At 28.0% G+C, this 19,487-nt stretch overlaps 1 protein-coding gene across 1 annotated transcript; it reads left to right on the forward strand.

Moving 5' to 3' along the window:
• Positions 1 to 32: 32 nt before the first annotated feature.
• Positions 33 to 18,283, forward strand: LOC107439242 (nuclear envelope phosphatase-regulatory subunit 1). The gene is made up of 7 exons (XM_087160602.1): positions 33 to 173; positions 5,629 to 5,756; positions 12,398 to 12,469; positions 13,902 to 13,975; positions 15,893 to 16,002; positions 17,043 to 17,097; positions 18,112 to 18,283. Exons 2-7 carry the CDS (start codon positions 5,729 to 5,731, stop codon positions 18,148 to 18,150), a joined length of 378 nt encoding a protein of 125 aa, XP_087016728.1. The 5' UTR covers positions 33 to 173; positions 5,629 to 5,728; the 3' UTR covers positions 18,151 to 18,283.
• Positions 18,284 to 19,487: the final 1,204 nt, after the last annotated feature.

The following is a 19,487-nucleotide window of genomic DNA, read 5'->3' on the forward strand; positions in this document are numbered from 1 at the left end:
GGATGTTTCTGCTTATTTTATGTTCGCAATATCGAAATTTTGAATCTCAAGACTCAGTTGTGTATTCGTAAAAGATAAGATACTTACCCTCATCATTTCGAAACTTTTAAACCGAATAAGTTTATTGCGTGGTATGTCTATTTAGAGCTATAGTGATCTTGTATTTCAGCTAGGTTGCGTTCCAATATTCGCACCGGTGACACTGGTTACACGAAAGCGAACTAGTCACGTGATCTCAGTTCACACCGTAATTTAGGAACGATCGGTGCGGTTAGGTCAGTTCTGGTTGCCATTAGCAACCAGAAGCAGACGCTCTCCTCTTTCGGAATCTTTGAGAAAAAGTAATTTAGTGATAACAAATTCATTTTTTGTTCTATTGTATTTATTTCTTGGCCATTCTATTTTTGCATTACTTGTTAAAGAATATATATTTCTAGACTTGTAAAGCTGTTTCATATAATAAAGCAAAATATCATGATTAGTTTCAGTTTATCTTATTTATTTTTTAAGTTTAGTTGATAGAAAGTAAAACTTCTATTTCTTATTGCATATTTTTCCTGTTTAAATGTTTATTTTAAAATGCATCCATCATCTCAGTAAGTTTTATATTTAAATATTTAACAAAATTAAAGAGAAAAATAAAAATCTGCTTAGTACAATTTTTATTGTTTTTCTTTGAAATATTTTGGAAATCATATTTCGAAAAATTAATCGTTATACACTATTCTTTTCCTCCTTGCCCAGAGTGAGTTTTGATTTTTTAAATTTAAAAAAAAAATATTTAGCTTGCTTTAAGCTTAATTTTTCATGTAAATAGCGTAATTAATTGATTTTAAATATATAATAAACTTACTTTCATAATGAATTTTCTCAAGAGAGAAACTTTATCTTAATACAGTACGGAACCAGTTATCCGGAATTCAGAAAACCGGAAAACCAAAACACCGGAACGAAATTCAATAAATTTTCCCGCCATTTTCAAATAAATAATTTTTTTTTCCTCATAAGATTTTAGGATTTTTCTTTCTTTTTTGAAAGATGTTTACCTTTCCATCATTTTGGAAATAATCGTTAGTGTATTACTTCATCTTTTTTTCTTCTTTTTAAGATTATTTCCCAAATTTTTTTTTTTTTCAGTTGGGTTTAACAATAAAAAAACGGCTTTTTGTAGCGATTCAGAAAACCGGAAAAATCGGTTATCCGGAATAGCGATGGTCCCGATCGTTCCGGATAATCGATTCCCTACTGTATAATAAGATCTTTTAAAATGTAAATTTGATAGCATTTCAAATACATGAGATGGCATCTTTGGAATGTTTCTCATTGTAAGCTTAAATGTCAATGACAAACAGTCAAAATAAGTTTAAAATTTGATTGCCAGAATTCAGAAAAATTAGCACAGCTTCTATTTTGATAGAGATGGTATGTGGTGCAATGTTTATGAGCAAATTGACTTCAACTGTGTAATGAATATATTTTCATAGTGAAATTTTTCACGAAAGCTAATTTGTTTACATGAAGAAATTTTAAAGTGAAACTTCCTCAGTTCCTCTAACAGAAATTAAAAATAACCATATGTTAGATAGGACTAAAAAGATCAAAATCCAGTTGTGAGATTTTTTTCTTAGCTGCAGTTTAAGCATTTAAAAAAAAAAAAAGAAGTTAGGTAATTTTTATTAGTGAACATATTGTAAGATATTTTTATACTAGCCACCTTTGGCGAGAAGCTATGTCACCTTTCAAAATTATCTTATACAATATATAAACTTTAACGGTAATCAAGTCGAATGCAGAGCACATCAGTATTTAAATATTTTAATATTTCAAACCCACCTCCAATCCTAACAGCATAATTAGTTTTAAAAAATATATTAACCAAATTTTTTTCACCTTTTAGCTGTTGCCCCAGTTGAAAGTACTTTGATCACAATTTTAGCAAAATAGTTAACACAGAGGAAAAAATTAGATTACTGTATGGTAAAAAAATCCCTCCTAATACTGGATAATAAAACCAAATATATATAGTATTTATATATTTCACTTCAATTTTCCCATTCACAAGATAACGATTTTCTGAAAATTCTGGTTTTCAAAATTACCCACACACAATTAATAAAAAATACTTAACTGAAAAGCGGGTTTAAGTGAATAAATTAATTTTAGGCCATGCTCTAAGGTATCATGAAAAAATTATTAAACTTTACCAAACTTAATTACATATTATAAAACCATATTTTATTTATGGTGTTTATTTCTATAAAATTATAAGATGACTCTAAATAAATACTTAATGCATAACTAACTGTAAAGCTTAGTGCCAAATATTTTTATTAATTTACAAATAGCACATGGACAAACAAATTTGATTAATTACGAGGAGTCTGAGCATCCACTGCCTGGTACAGAGATTCTCAACCACTGTGCCGCGGCACTTTTGTGAGCCGCCAAATTCTTAAAATGTGCCGCCTAATATTACAAATGATACAATAAAAATTATTATGCTTTTCTTTTTATTATGACTAAAGTTTAAATTTAAGAAAAGTGTATATATATACTTTTTAGAATTTTTCCACGCTTTAACCGTGTGATCATCTTTGTCGGTGATTATATTGTCTCTGACAATCTTAAAATAAGATGGAAGTGTTTAATTGTAAATGACACGTGATTTTAAAAAATGTTGTAAGAGCTAATCATTAAAGTAAGCTATGCAATTAATAAACAAATTAACAAAGGATAACTAAAAAAACAAACATATAAAAAAAAATTAAAGGATTACCAACAAATATTAAGCTAACAATTAGCAAAAAAACTAGTTCACAAGAAACCACAAAAAATAACAGTTAATAACTATAGAAAACAAGCAAACAATTAATAACTAGCAAAAAAATAAAAATCTGTTACTAAATAATAAAAAATTGGTCGAAAGAAATAATTAATCCCTTAATAAATGTGATTTTGTAGCACATAATATTTTACTTCACATTCAAAATTATTATCACAAACTATTTAACACAGAGTAAAATAGGTAATTAAACAACTTTTAATCTAATTTTTTTCATTGTGAGCCGTCAAATTTCGAAATCGTTATAAGTGTGCCGCAACAAAAAAAGGTTGAGAATCACTGGCCTGGTATGTGGAGGTGCTGTGGTAGCTTGGCGATGTAGGCACTGCAAGTTTTTATATAGTTAACATTTCGGTATGAAAAGCTACTTGTTGAATTATTTTTTTCAAAATTTTTATTTTTATTTTACCAGTTATTTGAAATTCTATATTAGCATTGATAGTATTAGCAATAGAAAGAAAATAGTTGTCAAGCCACTTTTCTTGAATTCTACTGTGAAGCACTTATGCTGTTTAAAATTTACTTTGAAACACTAAACAGTGTTGCTAATATATAGAGAAATACCATGGTGCCACATGGGAGAAATATTTATAAATAGATAACATACTTACCTGAAATGAGTTTGTGTTAAAAAGAGAGAAAGATATTATTATAATTTTGCTACAAGTGGGAGCTTTAGTATTCCATCACAACTATACAATTATAGTATTTAAGTAAAAAAAATGTTTTAACACAACAATATCATTTTATTTTAAAATATATATATGAAACTTAAATTTTTTAAAGAAATTAAGAAACAAAAATGTTGCAACAAAACAAGAAATGAACTAGCAATGATAAAGTTTAAAGCGTTTTTATTTGTTTACATTCAAAAATAAGAAATTCACTAATATTGTAATCTGCAGATATTGTTGTAATAAAAAATTTTCCATGTTGGACAGAAATATTTAAATTTGTAGTAATATAATTACACATAGTGACAGCAACCTTTGCCATCAAGTTTAAAATCGTTTCAGATAAACTTAACTATTGTTTGCAACTAGTGTGAAATAATGGTGTATACAAAGATGTTTCACATAAAGTTAAATCTCCCTGTCATAACTATTAAGTTGTATTTGTCAGAAATGTTTTAAATCAAACTTTTAAACTAAGTTCAAATATTAACCCGAAATTTAAGATGACACAAGCTAGTCAATAATTCACTTATTTCAGTCTTTTTTTAAAAAAAATTTGCCAAAAGTTAGATTTAGTAGTATAATTCAAAAAAAAAAAGTATACAAAACAACAGTTATTAATAAGTGTTTCAGAAATTTTCAAGTTAGTGTTATAAAAAATAAATATTTATATTACGTATAGATCAATAATCACGTAATAAATACCTTGAATTAAAAAATAATTATCATTAAGAAATAGAAATCTTGAAACAAAAGTAATGAACTAATAAGAAATTTAAATAGAAGTCGATTTTTTTAAAATTTTAAACAGAATCAAAGCTTAAATTAAAAATTTACCAATAACATATAAAATCTTCATATTGTTCAAAATTATAATGTCATAATATAATACTAAAATGTTTATTATATTGTGATTTTCAGAATTTATTTTAGTTAACAATTATGAAAGAAATGTAAATGTTAAAAACCTTTGGCATTAAAAGTCTAGTTCTAATAACACAGGCCAATGAACGACCTTTGTCGTTGGCTCCATTTAAGATCCTTTTACAAAAACTAAACTTTTATATAATATCATCTGTTATTAATCTAAGACATTGATTTGCACGTGTGCTGAAGGAGGTATAGATCAGGATAGATTTCCATATCATCACTACTATGTTGTGGTTATCAGAAATGATTTAATATTATAAAAAGAAATAGAAATACATAGAATACAAATTATAAACATAATACAATGAAGGCCTAGTTTAACAACTTAGGTCAGTCTCTTTAATAAAACTCAATACAGTAAAAACTAAAAGCATAATTTGTTATTATGCTAGGATAATATTCATCGTTCCAGGTCTTTTCTGGAATATAGAAAGGATATAAGAAAAATTTATAACACAAAAGAAATGTATTTAACAATCAAATATTGATTGGATTTGTTTATTTTAAAAACAATATACATTGGACGAAAATGTTTATGAATGCATATGAAGCAATAAATCTTTTACTGATTTTAAAGTTCTATCGCTATTACAAATTTATCAATGCTTTGGATAGTTGTTTGATTTACAAAACGATATGTTTATTGAAAATCACAAGTCAAAATTCTTTCGATGTGAATCTATCAAGTAAATCTAATGACCACACGTATTAAAATTGAGATGAATTCTTAGTCTTGAAAACAAAAACATACTAATATCAGAAATAACACGTTTATGAATGATATCCATTGCTATAAACAACATCAAGACGATTCATCTACAGAATACATTTCCAATAATAATTATTATATTTCAACTTATTACAAGAAAATTTATTTTCAATGATAAAACAAGTTTTTATAACAAATTTATATTAAAATCCATTCAAAAATACAGCAAAATTTTGACGATCTCTCAACAGCAGTATAATAAAGTTTGTAAACAAATAAGGGTAATGACGTCATGCGAACTGACCAAACCGACCAGAAACCCGGTGCACTTCGTGCGTAACTGGTGACACTGGTTTGAATATTGGAACGATCGGTGCAGTGCACTGGTGTAACTGGTTTTAATATTGGAACGGTCGGTGCGGCAAACCAGTGCAACCGGTTACACCGGTGCGAATATTGGAACGTGCCCCTAGAGTACTGAATTTATGAAAAAGTAGTTATAAATAGAGTTTATTGTATTCATTTTGTAAGTTTTGTCCGATTTTACTCTTACGTGTACCTTGGATATTGAAAATGACTCTAGAACAAACAACCTGTGAAGGTATGAAAAATTCCTAAATGATCTTGATTTGAAATTATATATTTAAGTTATTGCTAAAGGTCAACAATGCGAAATAAATTTGCGATTATCTTATAAAACTAGATAAGAAAATTATGTAACTTTAGTGCTGTGTAATTAATTTTTAATTGTAACTAATTTGAATGAAATTTCTGATTAATTTATTGATTTGTATTTATTGTGATATTCACGTACTTGGTTGATGTAAAATGTGGTTTATTAAACACGTCTAAAAATTTAACATTACATTTCGCAAGTTTTGTCTGTGCACATTGAGTAATCCCTGTCACTCTCATTTGTGCTGGCTTCTTGTAAATTTTTCAATTACATATTTATATCTATGCAATCTTTTGTGCCTATTTTAATTTCTTAGGAAAATTTAAACAAAATTAGAGTGTTGATCAGGATGCCCCTTGAATTGAGCACTCTGTGCTGTGGAGCTTTATACTGTTTATGAAATGTTCTATTTTTCTATGATTACTATCTTCATTTCCTATTAAACAACCGGACTTTGAAGTCGTTATCCTTGTGCTCTGTAAAAATATAAATAGTCACTAAAAGAAAATGTGTACCCAATAGTACCCTCAAATAGTATGTTTAGTTTATTTTATTTGCTTTTAAATATATAGAAATTCTAAAGAAATTTTTTTTTTTAGCTTCATAGATTGAAAGATAAATATTCTGGGAAACATAATGGATTAATACCTGCCGCAAAATAAAAGCCAAGTTTTGGTGATTTTCGGACATTTGACAGAATTTTCTACTTCCTAAACTTCATACAAAACATTCCACTTTATTTTATTCTCTTTAATCATGATTAATACAACAAATTTTTGACAGTTTTTTCACTAAATCTTAATATTTTTTCTAATATTCATACATTTTTTGCAATGCTGTGATTTGTGCAAAAAATTCTTTAAAATAAGAGGATCTTTTTTTTTTTTTTTTTATTAATTTTCATTTACATTTTAACAATTTTTAGTGCTTTTCTGAAATTTCAAAATTGATAATTTAAAACATATGGTCAACATGATGAATGAAAATAGTTTAGAGATTCCCTAAATCCTCTCAAGTACTGTCTTTTCATAAGTTCTGTACAGAGTTTCTTAAACTGTAAACTATATTACCAAACTATGTTACCAAATATTTTTATACAATTTATCTAAAAATAGCTAAAACATCCATTTATAAAAGATATAACAGATTGAAAAAATAAGTTTTATTTGATTTTATCCACTTTTTGTAAATCTTTAATATTTTTTCCAATATCATAACAAAACCATTTTTTCCCCTATTTTATTTGAGCGATTTCACAGCTTTTAACAAAATGTACAGATTTTTTTAACACGTATTAAAAAATTGATTTTACTGGGAGGGTTATTAAAAAACTAATATCTTTTGATCTCTTCATTTTGGAAATACACTTCAATTACGAAATATAAAATTAAAAGCTTTATCTATAATCCAGATTTGTGTTTCAACAACCTTTCTACACCAAGTTTTTTTTCAATCTTTGACATCTGAGCTTGGGGTCTAAATATTATTTTATTGATCTGAAACTTAACAAATATTGGTTTGTATCAAATGACACTTTTAGAGAATTACCCAGAAGCAGAATATTTTCAAATGTTCTGCAACAGGACTTATTAATATATACAAATGTTCTGCAAGGATTTAACAGCGAAAAAAAGTTAGCTTTACATTAAAATACCGTATTTTTCGGAGAAAGCGCCGCTTCGTCAGAAGCGCCGCACCTCGATAAAAATGAATTTTTTTAAAAAAAGTTATAGTAAGCGCCGCAATGGCGCTGAACCGCGTATATCAGCATCCTTTCAGAAGAGACCTTTAAATTACCTTTTAGAATATCTGTATAATAAAAAATTACATTTTTTTATGCATTTCACAAAATAAAGTTTTAATTTCTAAATTATAATAAAAAATTTCTTTTTCAGCAAAAAAAAAGCAACAAAAAAAGTTTTCTCTTTCAGCAAAAAAAAAGAAAAGAAAACAACAAAACTATATAAAATAAAGTTGTTCTTACTAGTTGGCACCGCGCCAAAAAACAGAAGAACAGCAAAAAAATATTTATATGTTCAGTAGCTGAATTAAGGCTGAACTGATTACAGGAATCCGTAAAACAATGCAATAAGAAAAATAAAATAAAAATTTATTAAAAGAAAGATTTTAAAATTTATTACCGTTAACAATTTGAGGAAAAACTAATACATAATAACGAAACAGCTAATAATAACGAAATAACTAATAATAACAAGAATAAGAAATAACTAAACAGGCTCCAAAAAAAATTCTGAAGAAATTAGCGAACGGGAAATAAGTTTCACTTTCACAATCTTTGAGGTGGAATTTTAGTGGGTAGAATGCCCTCTCCTTCAATGGAAATAACCCAATGTGACTCAATATTTAAAAGGGGTTGGGGAAAAGAACAGGGTATGGGACCCCTAATCCAGCATTCCAAAATTTGGCACTTAATCTGATCTAATCTTTTTTTTTAATTTTTTTTTTTAAGAAATTTATATTGATAAGACAAAAAAAATCAGCTATATTCTTTTTATTTGGAATTTATTCTGTTGAAGTAACTTACTTTATTTTATCTTTTAAAAATAAAAAAGCTTGAAAAAAAATTATAAATCTGTGTCAAAAGAAACATCTGTTTCTTAAGCAGTTTAAAATAAAGTGAGAAGTAAAAACACTTGCATTTCCAATGAACAAAATAAAGAAATGGAAGTTGGAAAAAACTGATCAATCAATCTTGACAGCTGTGCTTGTGCTTTACCCCCAAATTTCTCTCTTCTGTTTGACCATAAATTGGCCACACCCAGTTGACATTGAAACTACCATGCGGACAACAAAATGAATTCTATCCCTTTTGCGGTTTTTTATTCGATTCATTAATTTTTTTATTTTGCCGCTTTTTATTTTTTCTTGTTAATTGTTGCTTGCTTGTTTTTTTTATCGTTATTAGTTTTTAGCTTGTTTTTTGTTGTTATTCATTGTTAGTTTCTTAGCATTAATTGTTAAAAAAAAATTTTTTTTTGTAGTTCCCTGTTAGCTTTTTTTTTTCTTCTTGCGAGGTAAGCGTCTTTTGTTAAAACAAAATGTTATCTAAAAGAAAAAACGAGAACTATGATCTCGCTCCAAAGAAGAAACGATTATTTCTTCTTCATAGGATTCTGATTATTTCTTCTTGATTATATTATATAGATTATTATTTTGATTAGTAAAATATCTCTTAAGATGGGCCAGTTTTAAATTCACCCCATCATAATCTACGATCGAAACTGGACTAAATTTATTGGTTTTTCTGAAATTAATAGTGGAATTGAATTATAGTAAAATTTGGGGGCCATATTGGAATTTCCGAAAGAGATCCGAAGTTCGGCATTTCGTCAGTCCCGTGAGTGTCGGATTTAGGATCCTATACTTCCTTTTCTGTTCGCTCAAATTACAATTGCCAAGGCGCTAAATAGATTTCTAGCTTGCGATTTTTCCTTAAGCTGGGGGTGGATACAAGATGCATAACTTTTAAATTTTCTCCTTATGCGATGTTTTTTTAAAATTATTTCGTTTATTTATTTTCTTACAGGCTGCTGCCAAAAAGTTTGCTAAGAATTGGCGATGTTCTGCAGCAGATCGCAATATGGGCGAATATTTCGTCGACTTCGTTATTAATTTTTTTAAATAGTCTTTCTCTCAGAAAATTATTCCATCTTAAATAACTTTCCTTGACAAATTTTTTTGCTACTAAAAAATATTTCGTCGGAAGCGCCGCTGCATCGGAAGCGCCGCATGTAGGAAAAAAACTTTTTTTTCGATAGCGCCGCGGCTCTTCCGCCGAAAAATACATATTTTCATTTATTAAAATACAGGATCATACACAGATACTGTACATTATTTTTAAACCAAGGCAAACATTCTTGATTTGTTACTTTTTCAATCACTTTTGAGGTGAAAAATTTTGTTAATGACGATGAATTATTAATAAATTATTATCGCAGGAATATGCTGTCACTTATTCAAGATTTCAAGATACAAATTGTTCTGCAGGACCTCGTTTGTTCTGCGACGTCCGTCGCAGTTTTAGGCACTTTCTGCTTCTGGGGAGAATTATCTGTATAAAATTCTATATGTATAAAGGTTCTGCATATAAAAAGTCTTATTTTAACCCGCTGTCTTCTTCGCATAGAAAAACCAGTTTTTCAATGTTATTAAATGGGGAAATAGTGCATTGGGGTGAAACATTTCCCCAATTTTACCCATTTGCTAAATCGCTAATGGGTTATTATACTTTTATTTTATTATTTATACCATATCTATGTTTATTAGGGTATATGATGTTTACTTATTTATTTTTAATTTGTGTTCTGAAGAAATTTTTTTAAAATCTTCTACTGATGGAATTTTTTGTTTGTTTATACCACATTGCACATTGGTATTGTGATAAAGCCAGAATGATTTGAACAATCATTTTCATTTATTTAACTTTTAAATGAAAATAAGGATAAAAATCATTTCTATGAATCTAACATATTCATAAGCAGGGGTCTGTGCAGGGTAAATTTACTACCATTTAGCGGTACCTTCACAAATTCAACTTTAGGAAAAACAATAGTTTCTCAATATACTTTTAAAAAAGCAAGTTCTGAGAATTTCCCCCCCTCCTGCTCTTAAAATTTTGTTTTTGTATCCCCGTAAGAAAAAATCCCAACTTTATTAAGCATGTACGAATAGGTATCACATGCTTGATCAGATAGTGCAGTGTGGTAGCCTAACTGGTCGCTTCGCCATATTATAGCAAGCTTTTTTCGCAGTTTTATTTTTAAAATTAAACGACCAGGCACTCCCTCTGTAACATGAAGTTGACATTCGAAAATTATTCTAAACATTTGAATATTGTTCTAAATTTCTTCTAAAAGACCTTTATTTTTTTTTTATTAATCATTTTTTTCGTTGTGAAACTTTTTTTTATATGACCCTGTGGGAAATGTTCTCATAATGAAAAAAACTTTTAGTACAAGTATTGTTAAATGCATGTTTTTTTTCTTAATTCAAGGTTAAAATTTAACAATGGACAATGATTTTTATGGATTTTTAAATTTAGATATACAATTTTAAGCACAAAATTTTACAATAGCAAAATTATTTTTGAATATATGGGGAAAGAAATTTAAAAATTTACCAATCATAAATGTTTTTTATTTGTAGTGGCAATTTTTTAAAATATCTTCTTATTTTACCATATTTTTGTGTTAGTTTTTTAATATAATTTTCTAATTTTCTCGAATTATGTCTAAATTTTCACAAAATAGGTACCTCCCATAAAAACCTAGGCGGACCCCTGATATTCTTGTGCAACAAATTGCACATTTTGAGATCAGCAATTATGTAATGTAATGAAGAACCTGCTATTCTCTCTCTCTCATCTGATCTGCAAAAGAAAAAAATGTTTTATTATACTTGAGAATATGACATCATCTGACGAATCTTTCTTTGCTTTATTTCTTCCCATCAAATGGATCTTTTTGACGAATCTTGAACTTCTTTTTTGCAACAATCAAAGTTAAAAATCAAAATAAAGTTGAAAATGAAATCCTCACGTTTTTTTTTTTCCTGTGATAAACTTGCAGCCCTAATGACGATTTATAAAGTTTAACAGTTTGTTAGATTGTCAATGTACGCGTTCAGTTAAGAAAAAACTTTAAATATGTATATAAATAATTTAAATGTTTTTTTTCTGTGAAAAATAGTTTCACACACATGCACCTTTTTTTTTTCATGAATTAAGTTGATTGGTATTTTGAGACTTTTTGTCATTTTCCCATATTCTTGCCTAGACAGTAGCCTGTGAGAAACTTTAAGAAAAAAAAAATAATAATAAAGGAGGAAAATTGGAGGGTAGGTATAACTTGAACTTTTAATCATTCTTGGGCAAGTCTCTTCCTTTTTTTAAAAAATTTATTTGCAACTTAAAATTCTTTTGCCACTTAAGTGGTTTTAGTTGGTGGAAACAGATACAGAAATATCTCCAAAATATCACAATTATCTGTTTTTGCTAACTGAAAATACCAAGTTATCAAATAAAATTGCTGGTTGTTGAACTTGGAACAAAGTAAAGAAAAACATATAATGTCTTGCCTTGGTGTGGTTTCATCTTTTACGTTTGCCTCTTTCTGTTTTCTTTCTTTTCTTACATTCTATTGCTTGGAAGTCCCTAAAACGTGCAATTATTTAGGGGCAAATCTGAAAATTTTCCCAATCTCTCTTATATGTCAGTAAAATTTGAAAAAAAATTGCAGCAGATTTTTTTCATTTTTGTGTTTAAAACCTTAAACAAATCGTACTTTGAAAATTGAGTTGATTGCATCAACATCAAAATTATAAGAATAGTCCGTAATTTTTAGTTCTTATACCTTATATTAAACTTATTTCACAAACAATGTTTTTATTTTTTTTTTATTCAATAAAAATGTCTATATCACTTTTGGATTTAGATACTCCATTATAATTCTTCTTAACTATCAGCAAGATGTTATCTCAAATATACTTTTATGTCAGTATTTAATGTATTTTTTTATTGAAATGAACATTTTATTAAAACTTCATAGATTTAAAAGCTTTCGAAAGAAGACTTGTTGAAGTGATAGCCTACTATCAGCCTCAAACTAAAAGATGGCGAGGTAAGTCAATTTATGTAATATAGAGTAAGTCAAATAAGTTGTGCATGACATTTTTTAGCAGTAGTTCAAAACTTTTAATCTTATAACTCTTAAATTATAATGCTCGTATCTTCTATCAAGATATCCAAATATCAAGATAGCCAAAGTTCATGAAAATTTGATTAAAATTGCTCGAAATACAAAACAAAAAGAAATTATAGATTTAGTTTATTGGTATGCTGTAACATTAAAAAGTATACTTTTTTAATGAGTATATCTGTACAAACTATGGAAAATTCAATTGGATGAATTAAACTCTTTTAGGAATGGTAATTATAAGCTCAGAACTATTGTCCAAGACGGGTCAGACGTAGAATTAGTAAGCATTGGTGAGGACATCGTGAGATATATCTTATGTAATACCAAAAGTCTTTTCTGTCATTTCATTCTATTTAAAACATTCTATGCAGAAGATTTTAATCACCTTTTTATTAATGATTTCTCAAATGGGATACAGATTTGCAAATTGTGTGTCACTTTATCTCCTTGAGCCACCTGGGCTCGTGTTGCCACTAAAAGTCATAAAATTTAATCAAATATGATTTTTAAATTTTCTTTTGTATCTCTGGTAGTGGTAAATTTTTTAACATGAAGCTCTTTTAAATATTTTAGTTTTGAAAATCATAGTCATGGCTAAATAAAATATGAATATTATAAAATTCAGTTTTACCAGCCTTGAATGTCCTTAATTTAAATTAATATTATTATCCCGTCTACCGTTTTTGCCAAACCCAATATTATCGCCTAAAGGTAGCTTTCTGCGCCAATGACCACAAATTGTATCATATTTTCTGTGTAATACTTGAGTAAGCGAGTTAGTTTTCTTTAGCGTGTTGAAATATACTGTTTTTTTACTAAGCTACAAAATGATTTGAATTCGGGATTTGCTTTTCACCGAAAAGAGTGCTAGGCAATTTTTTAGCGCTTTAAAAGCGTCAAGAATTTTTGGCCACCGAAGTGATTTAGAATAATATATATGGTTAAATTAAAAAATAATTCCATGTGTAAATGCATTATTACCCTTTTTCGTTACGTATTTTTACCACTTTCAGTTTTTTTTTGTTATTATTATTATTTGATAAATTTAATGTGTTAAAATGTTTATTTTCAAAATAGCTTTTTATTATGATGTATGCAAAGGATTTGCGCATTTTCGCAAGCGTTGACAGGTCGAGGGGACAATCCCAAAGTACATGTCAACGGGATAATCGCAAATACCATGATATAAGCAAAGAATAGTTTTTAGAAATATATTGCTTTATTTTTGCAGAAAAAAGTACCTCAAAATTGTCTTTTTTAATAAGGACTTGAAATGAATTTAATATTAAGATTAGGTTTAGACTTATTGTACTCTTTTTTTTAAAAAAATTAATTGTTATAATTTTGTTTTTAGTGATGTTTATTGTGGTCTCTCTTTGCACAGCTATGGGTGCTTGGCAGTGGCTGATGGATCCTCTAACAACCCAAGTATTATTTATATACATGTTTTTTTATTTATTTGAATCAATTTTTCAAACATTATTAATATTGTAAGCAGAGTCAATCTCATACATTATTCAAAAATAAATAAATAAGTGCAAATTAAAAAAGGTAATATATTGTAATATAATAGTAAACATGTTTTTGAAATTCTTTCAGTATATACTTTACACTGTTCTTTAAGTGAAAAATTAATGATTTTTTAATGTCATATGGAGTGATATTTTATTTGAGCTTACCCAGTATAGATGTTACTGTGAATGACTGAAATTGATGACTTCCACCGGTGAATGTTGACAATCACATAGTTGCTTTGGTAAATGTCCCAAACATATACTAGGTCTAGTTAAGTGCCACTGTCGAATATACCCTACACTGATGTTTTTTAAGGTTCAGTGCCACTGCCATGTGTGCCCTGCATCAATGTTTTTTTTTTTTAAAGATCAAGTACCTTTGCCCAGTATGCATTTAACAGTTACTTTGAACACTGATGTTTCTTCTAATCTATCCTTAGCAGATATTGAAATATCGAATAAATATAATAATATCAACGAATAAATTAATATCGAATCGAATATGACAAATATTTCAGACATTCTCCAAAGCAATTTTGTTATTGTTGACATTCACCGGTGAGAATCAATATTCTCTTGATTTTGGTCATTCTCGGTAACATACAGATTAATATGTAACAATTTATGCAAAAAATTTTCCTATTTTGTGAGGAGAACTCGTGATGCTGCAAAATTTGATAAGTCAATTCAAAAGATATCTGAAGAAAACTAATTTTGATAAAGATTTTATAATTGTTCATGTTAGAAATTCTACATCAGGTTTCCTACAGTCTTTAAAATCTTATCACTTTTTATTTTGAAAGTTAAAGAAACTTAAAAGCATTTAATTTTTGTTAAACATCCTTTAAGATCGTTAATTTCCATTATTTATAGTTGTTTTAAACAAGTTAATCGTAAAAAAGAAAATATTTAAGACTAAACGTTTTTGACTTAGTCTTAAAATCTACTCAGCTGTCATTGTAAAGTTCTAAACTTTTCTCGCCCCAGTGGTGGCTTGTGTTTGATGCTGACCTCATTGCCTCAATCATTTGTTGGACACGAAAATATTGAGCCTTATCTTTAATGATTCCCCTGGCTAAGAATGAACTGTTGTGTGACTGTTTTGTTTTTTACCTTTAATCGCATGTATGTTTGGTGATGAATAATTGATCTAACATTTATAAGGTCCTTAATTTTTTTTTAATTCCTGAAATTTTTTTTTTTTTTTGATAGTAAGAGTGGAAATTTGTTTTAATTGTTGAAGGTATAAAAGTCTTTTTGTTTTGCAATATAATTTATTGTAATATAATCAATTAATTTTTAAATGAATATTATTATTATTAGTAGTACTTTATTTATCTAACACAATTATTTACTATACACAATGCTACTCATACACTGCTACACAATACACTGCTAAAGCTACACAATGGGTTATGGGTGACAGTCTGGGAAACATTTTTTATGATGATTTGAATGCACGCCATTATAATTTTGATCCTCTGCCAAGGGAGTGGCTCTCCTTCTTTGATAGCCCGATGACCTACATGCAAAGTTGAGCCCTTTACCGTAGAACAGTTTAATGACGACAAATAGCGCACACACTCGGTCTCTTCTCAGGCTAATCAGTGTGTTCACCCACCGGCACACTGATGCTTGTCTTTAGTGGTCTACTGGGTACTGCGTCTTAGCTATCAGTCAAATACAGGATAAATGTTAAATAAGAAAAAAAATATAGTGTAAACTTTAATTGAATTTAAAAAAATTCTAAATTAAGAGAAGACCTCATTGTATCAGAAACTGGAATAATATACAAGTTTGTTTTTTATTAATCTGTTAATTGATGTTTCAGGTCGGTTTTCTGCAGTCTCTGATCAATCATCTTTTCTTCACAATAAGCAGCACAGTTCTTATTATTTTATTCATGATGGGTATACATCGTAGAGTGGTGGCTCCATCTATGTATCCTTTTATGCTTAATAACTTGCTGAAAGACTTCTCGGCTTTTTGTTGCCTAACTATATTCGTTTCTCATACATTTAGGGTTGCTATACAAGAAATTTCACTCCCATGTATAATGTCAGTTTTTGTTTGTCTGAGATTGTTATTTTGAGCATTAACTGAATGTAAACATATTTTAAAAATTCATTGATCCACTTATCTTGTGGAATTTTAATTAAAAACTCTTATAATTTTTGACAATTTATTTTCGTGGTATATATCCCAATATACTACAAAGCAAAGTTCCATATCTGGAATCATCAGAACATGCTTATTCAACAACAAAATAATAAATAAATGTTAATGTCTTTCATACAATAGCATTTAGTTATTAGTTAAATGACATTTAATAACCTCAAAAGAATAAATAGATGTTACTTATAAATCAAAAATTAAAAAAGTTAGTAGAGGATAAGTTAAATTTTCTCGTTTTTTTTTCTTTTGAAGTGAAGGTATAACAATATAGATTTTCATGTAAAAATTGCTGTATAAAATAAACTTCAAATTCTAAAATAAAACAATTATTTTAATAAATGAAAATATTAAACCAGTTTTTTAATGAAGATTGTTATAATTAAAACCGAAATATAGCTGTCATTCAATTATATAATTTAATATTCGGCTTTAATTAAAAGTAATAGTAGTTTAAAAAAAACTTTAGTGAGATTAATAAACTGCTCGTCTTATCAACAACTCATTAAGTATGGTTAATGCAGCATAAATATTTAACTATTTTAAAGGTCGAAAGGGGAAATAAAAAAAAATTATTATGAATAGGTTTTTGAAGCAAATGCAAATTATTTATTATTTTCTTTTTTTTAAAAAAAAGGGAAAAGATATTTATTTTGATTGCAAAAATGTTTCAGGAATTTGAACTGTATATTTATATATTTTTTATCAGAGTTTAATTGTTATATTGGATCTAATGATCTTAAAATAATTTCTGTGGTGGTTATTTTTAATTGCTTTATATTCTATGTTTATTTTTTTAACATGTTTAGTATTGTTTCAAGAGTACGTCAGGTGCTTGCAGACTTCAATATGTCATGTGATGACGTAAGTAGCTAGATAATAATTTTTAAAACCTTTTTTGACTGAAATCCTATGTTAACTTGGATTTTTCTAATCTTGTCAGACACAGTACAATAGTACTAGAATACATAAAAACGATACTTTTCTATGATATAATGTGGTAAAAATGCAACAAGCAAGCCAGTAGACCTGTACTCTCTTTTGTACAAACACACCTTTTGGTATTATATTTTTACTTCTAAAGATATATTTTTAGTTATAAAATTTTGCCTAACAAATCAAGTACAGTAAAGAGAGTCGAGAAATATCTGCGAGTAACGGAGTTGTTTTCAAATTTCTATTTCTTACAAGAGCTAGAATTCCAGGATTTAATTGTTGGAATGGTATGTTTGAGGAATGCGACAAAATGTAAAATCATTGATTTATAATATTTAATTGGTTTCTAAATATTGTTAAAGAACCAGAGCTTGAAAAATCTGAAATTTTTTGCATGCCTTATATGAAATGTGTTAGTCTACGGAATACACACGTAAAATAGGAACTAGTTCCCAGGATTAATTTTTTCCCTTCTAATTTAGAAATTGAGTTGATCTTGATTATTTGCAGTTTAAATAATTGAATAATACATGTGCCAAATCTTGGTATGAGTCAGATTCATAGATTAACCACAAAATGGTTGAAAAATATCACTTGTAAGTTTGTTGAATAGTGTTAAGAAAGTTTTATGTTTAAAAAATTGGCCTTTTTAACAATATTTTGTAATTGTAAACTAAGAATTTATCAATGAATTACAAATTTTTAAAAAGAAAAAGTGAGTGGGATATTTAATCTGATTTGTGAGTTAAATCTCGTATGGACAAATTATTATAGTGCGTCTTGCAGAGATAAAACACTAAAAAATACTATTAACACTTACTTAGAAATCTGTGACTAATAAATAAAAAATTCTGAAAATCAGAAGACTAGTAAACTACAAAACAAATTATCATAGAGTGTTGTAATCAACAATTAATAGATCTTATCTTATTCTCTCTCTAGAATGGAAGACTGATTCTGAAACCTCGACCAACCACATGACTAAAACTATTTTGGTAATCCAATCGACTTTAAAAGGAGGGAGTGTTTCAGTCACCTGTAATTTATCACCAATATTATAAATATGTAAATATTCATCATCATTGTAATTTTACAATAAATGTATTTGACATCATTCTTCAGAATTTTTTTTATTTCACTTATTATGAAGTTCATAATACAGTGAAACCTTTTGGGAGCAATCACTCTCCGTTCCACAGTAAAATGGTCGCTGATTGTTCTTAGAGGTTACCTCCATTGACTTCAAAATTGTTATCGAAGGTACGTGATTTTTCACAAACTATTTCAATTTTAGTCAGTGTCATTTTCTTGGTGCGGAAATGCCACTTCGGGCAGCGTCATGAATAGACAGATCGCTGAATAAAATTTAGCGTTTATAAAAATATTTCCAACTAATATAATTATGTGCAAAAACAAGTTTACCAATTACGGATGATAAAGCCATTTTAAATCAATAAACAATAACGTTTTATGTTTAAGTTAGCATTTAATTTTATGTCTTAAAAATTATAGAATTTTACCATGTTTTTTAGAGAGAAAACTTTTTTTTTTATAATTTAACTTTCAGCTCTAAAAGTAAATCGTTGATAATATTGTCTTTAGTGCACTCTGACTGCAACAAGTATCGTCAAAAAGAACTCTCTAAATAAGAGCCTCACACAAATATTTTGAATAAATTTTAATCTTTGTTTTGTTGAATTTTTTTAGATATTTTATAAAATTTCCTTATTTGACCTTTTCCACATTTGGTGCAGATGTTTGCCCCGTCGCTGGGTGAGGTTTTCTTTAACACAATGTCTACACAAAAAATTACGCTCCTCCCAAAAGTGGGCATAAATAGAGGTGGTCTTTCCTGAAGGTTTCTCTGTGATAACCATAGTAAAAGATGATGGGGCATCACTCCCTTAAACTTAACAATGCCATTTGTCCAAAAACAAGCAATTTTCAGGGTATTTTATAAATCTGAAAATGTTATTAAAAGTAAACCAAGAGGGATTAATTTGGGTTAATGGCAACAGTTGACTTTTTTTTGTTGTTCAATTTAAAAAGAAATACTTTGTCTTTTCAAAGAAAGTCTCCTTTTTGAATTCTCGAAAAAAAAAATGTTACGCTTTTTTTTAAAACCTATATGAATAAAATTATAAATAGTGATTTGTATGCATGCAATTTAAAATAACATGTCCCAATTTGCATTTTAAAACATCTCGTTTCATAACAGTTTAAAAAAAGCTGATATGAATTTTATAGATATTAGGACTGGGCGATATAAGAAATTATGTATCGTGATGCATCGTCAGTTTTGCATAGCGATGTATCGC

Source organism: Parasteatoda tepidariorum, chromosome 4 (genome assembly GCF_982258835.1).
Source record: "Parasteatoda tepidariorum strain Cologne lab strain chromosome 4, Ptep-v5.0, whole genome shotgun sequence".
In the NCBI taxonomy this organism is placed as follows: domain Eukaryota; kingdom Metazoa; phylum Arthropoda; class Arachnida; order Araneae; family Theridiidae; genus Parasteatoda; species Parasteatoda tepidariorum.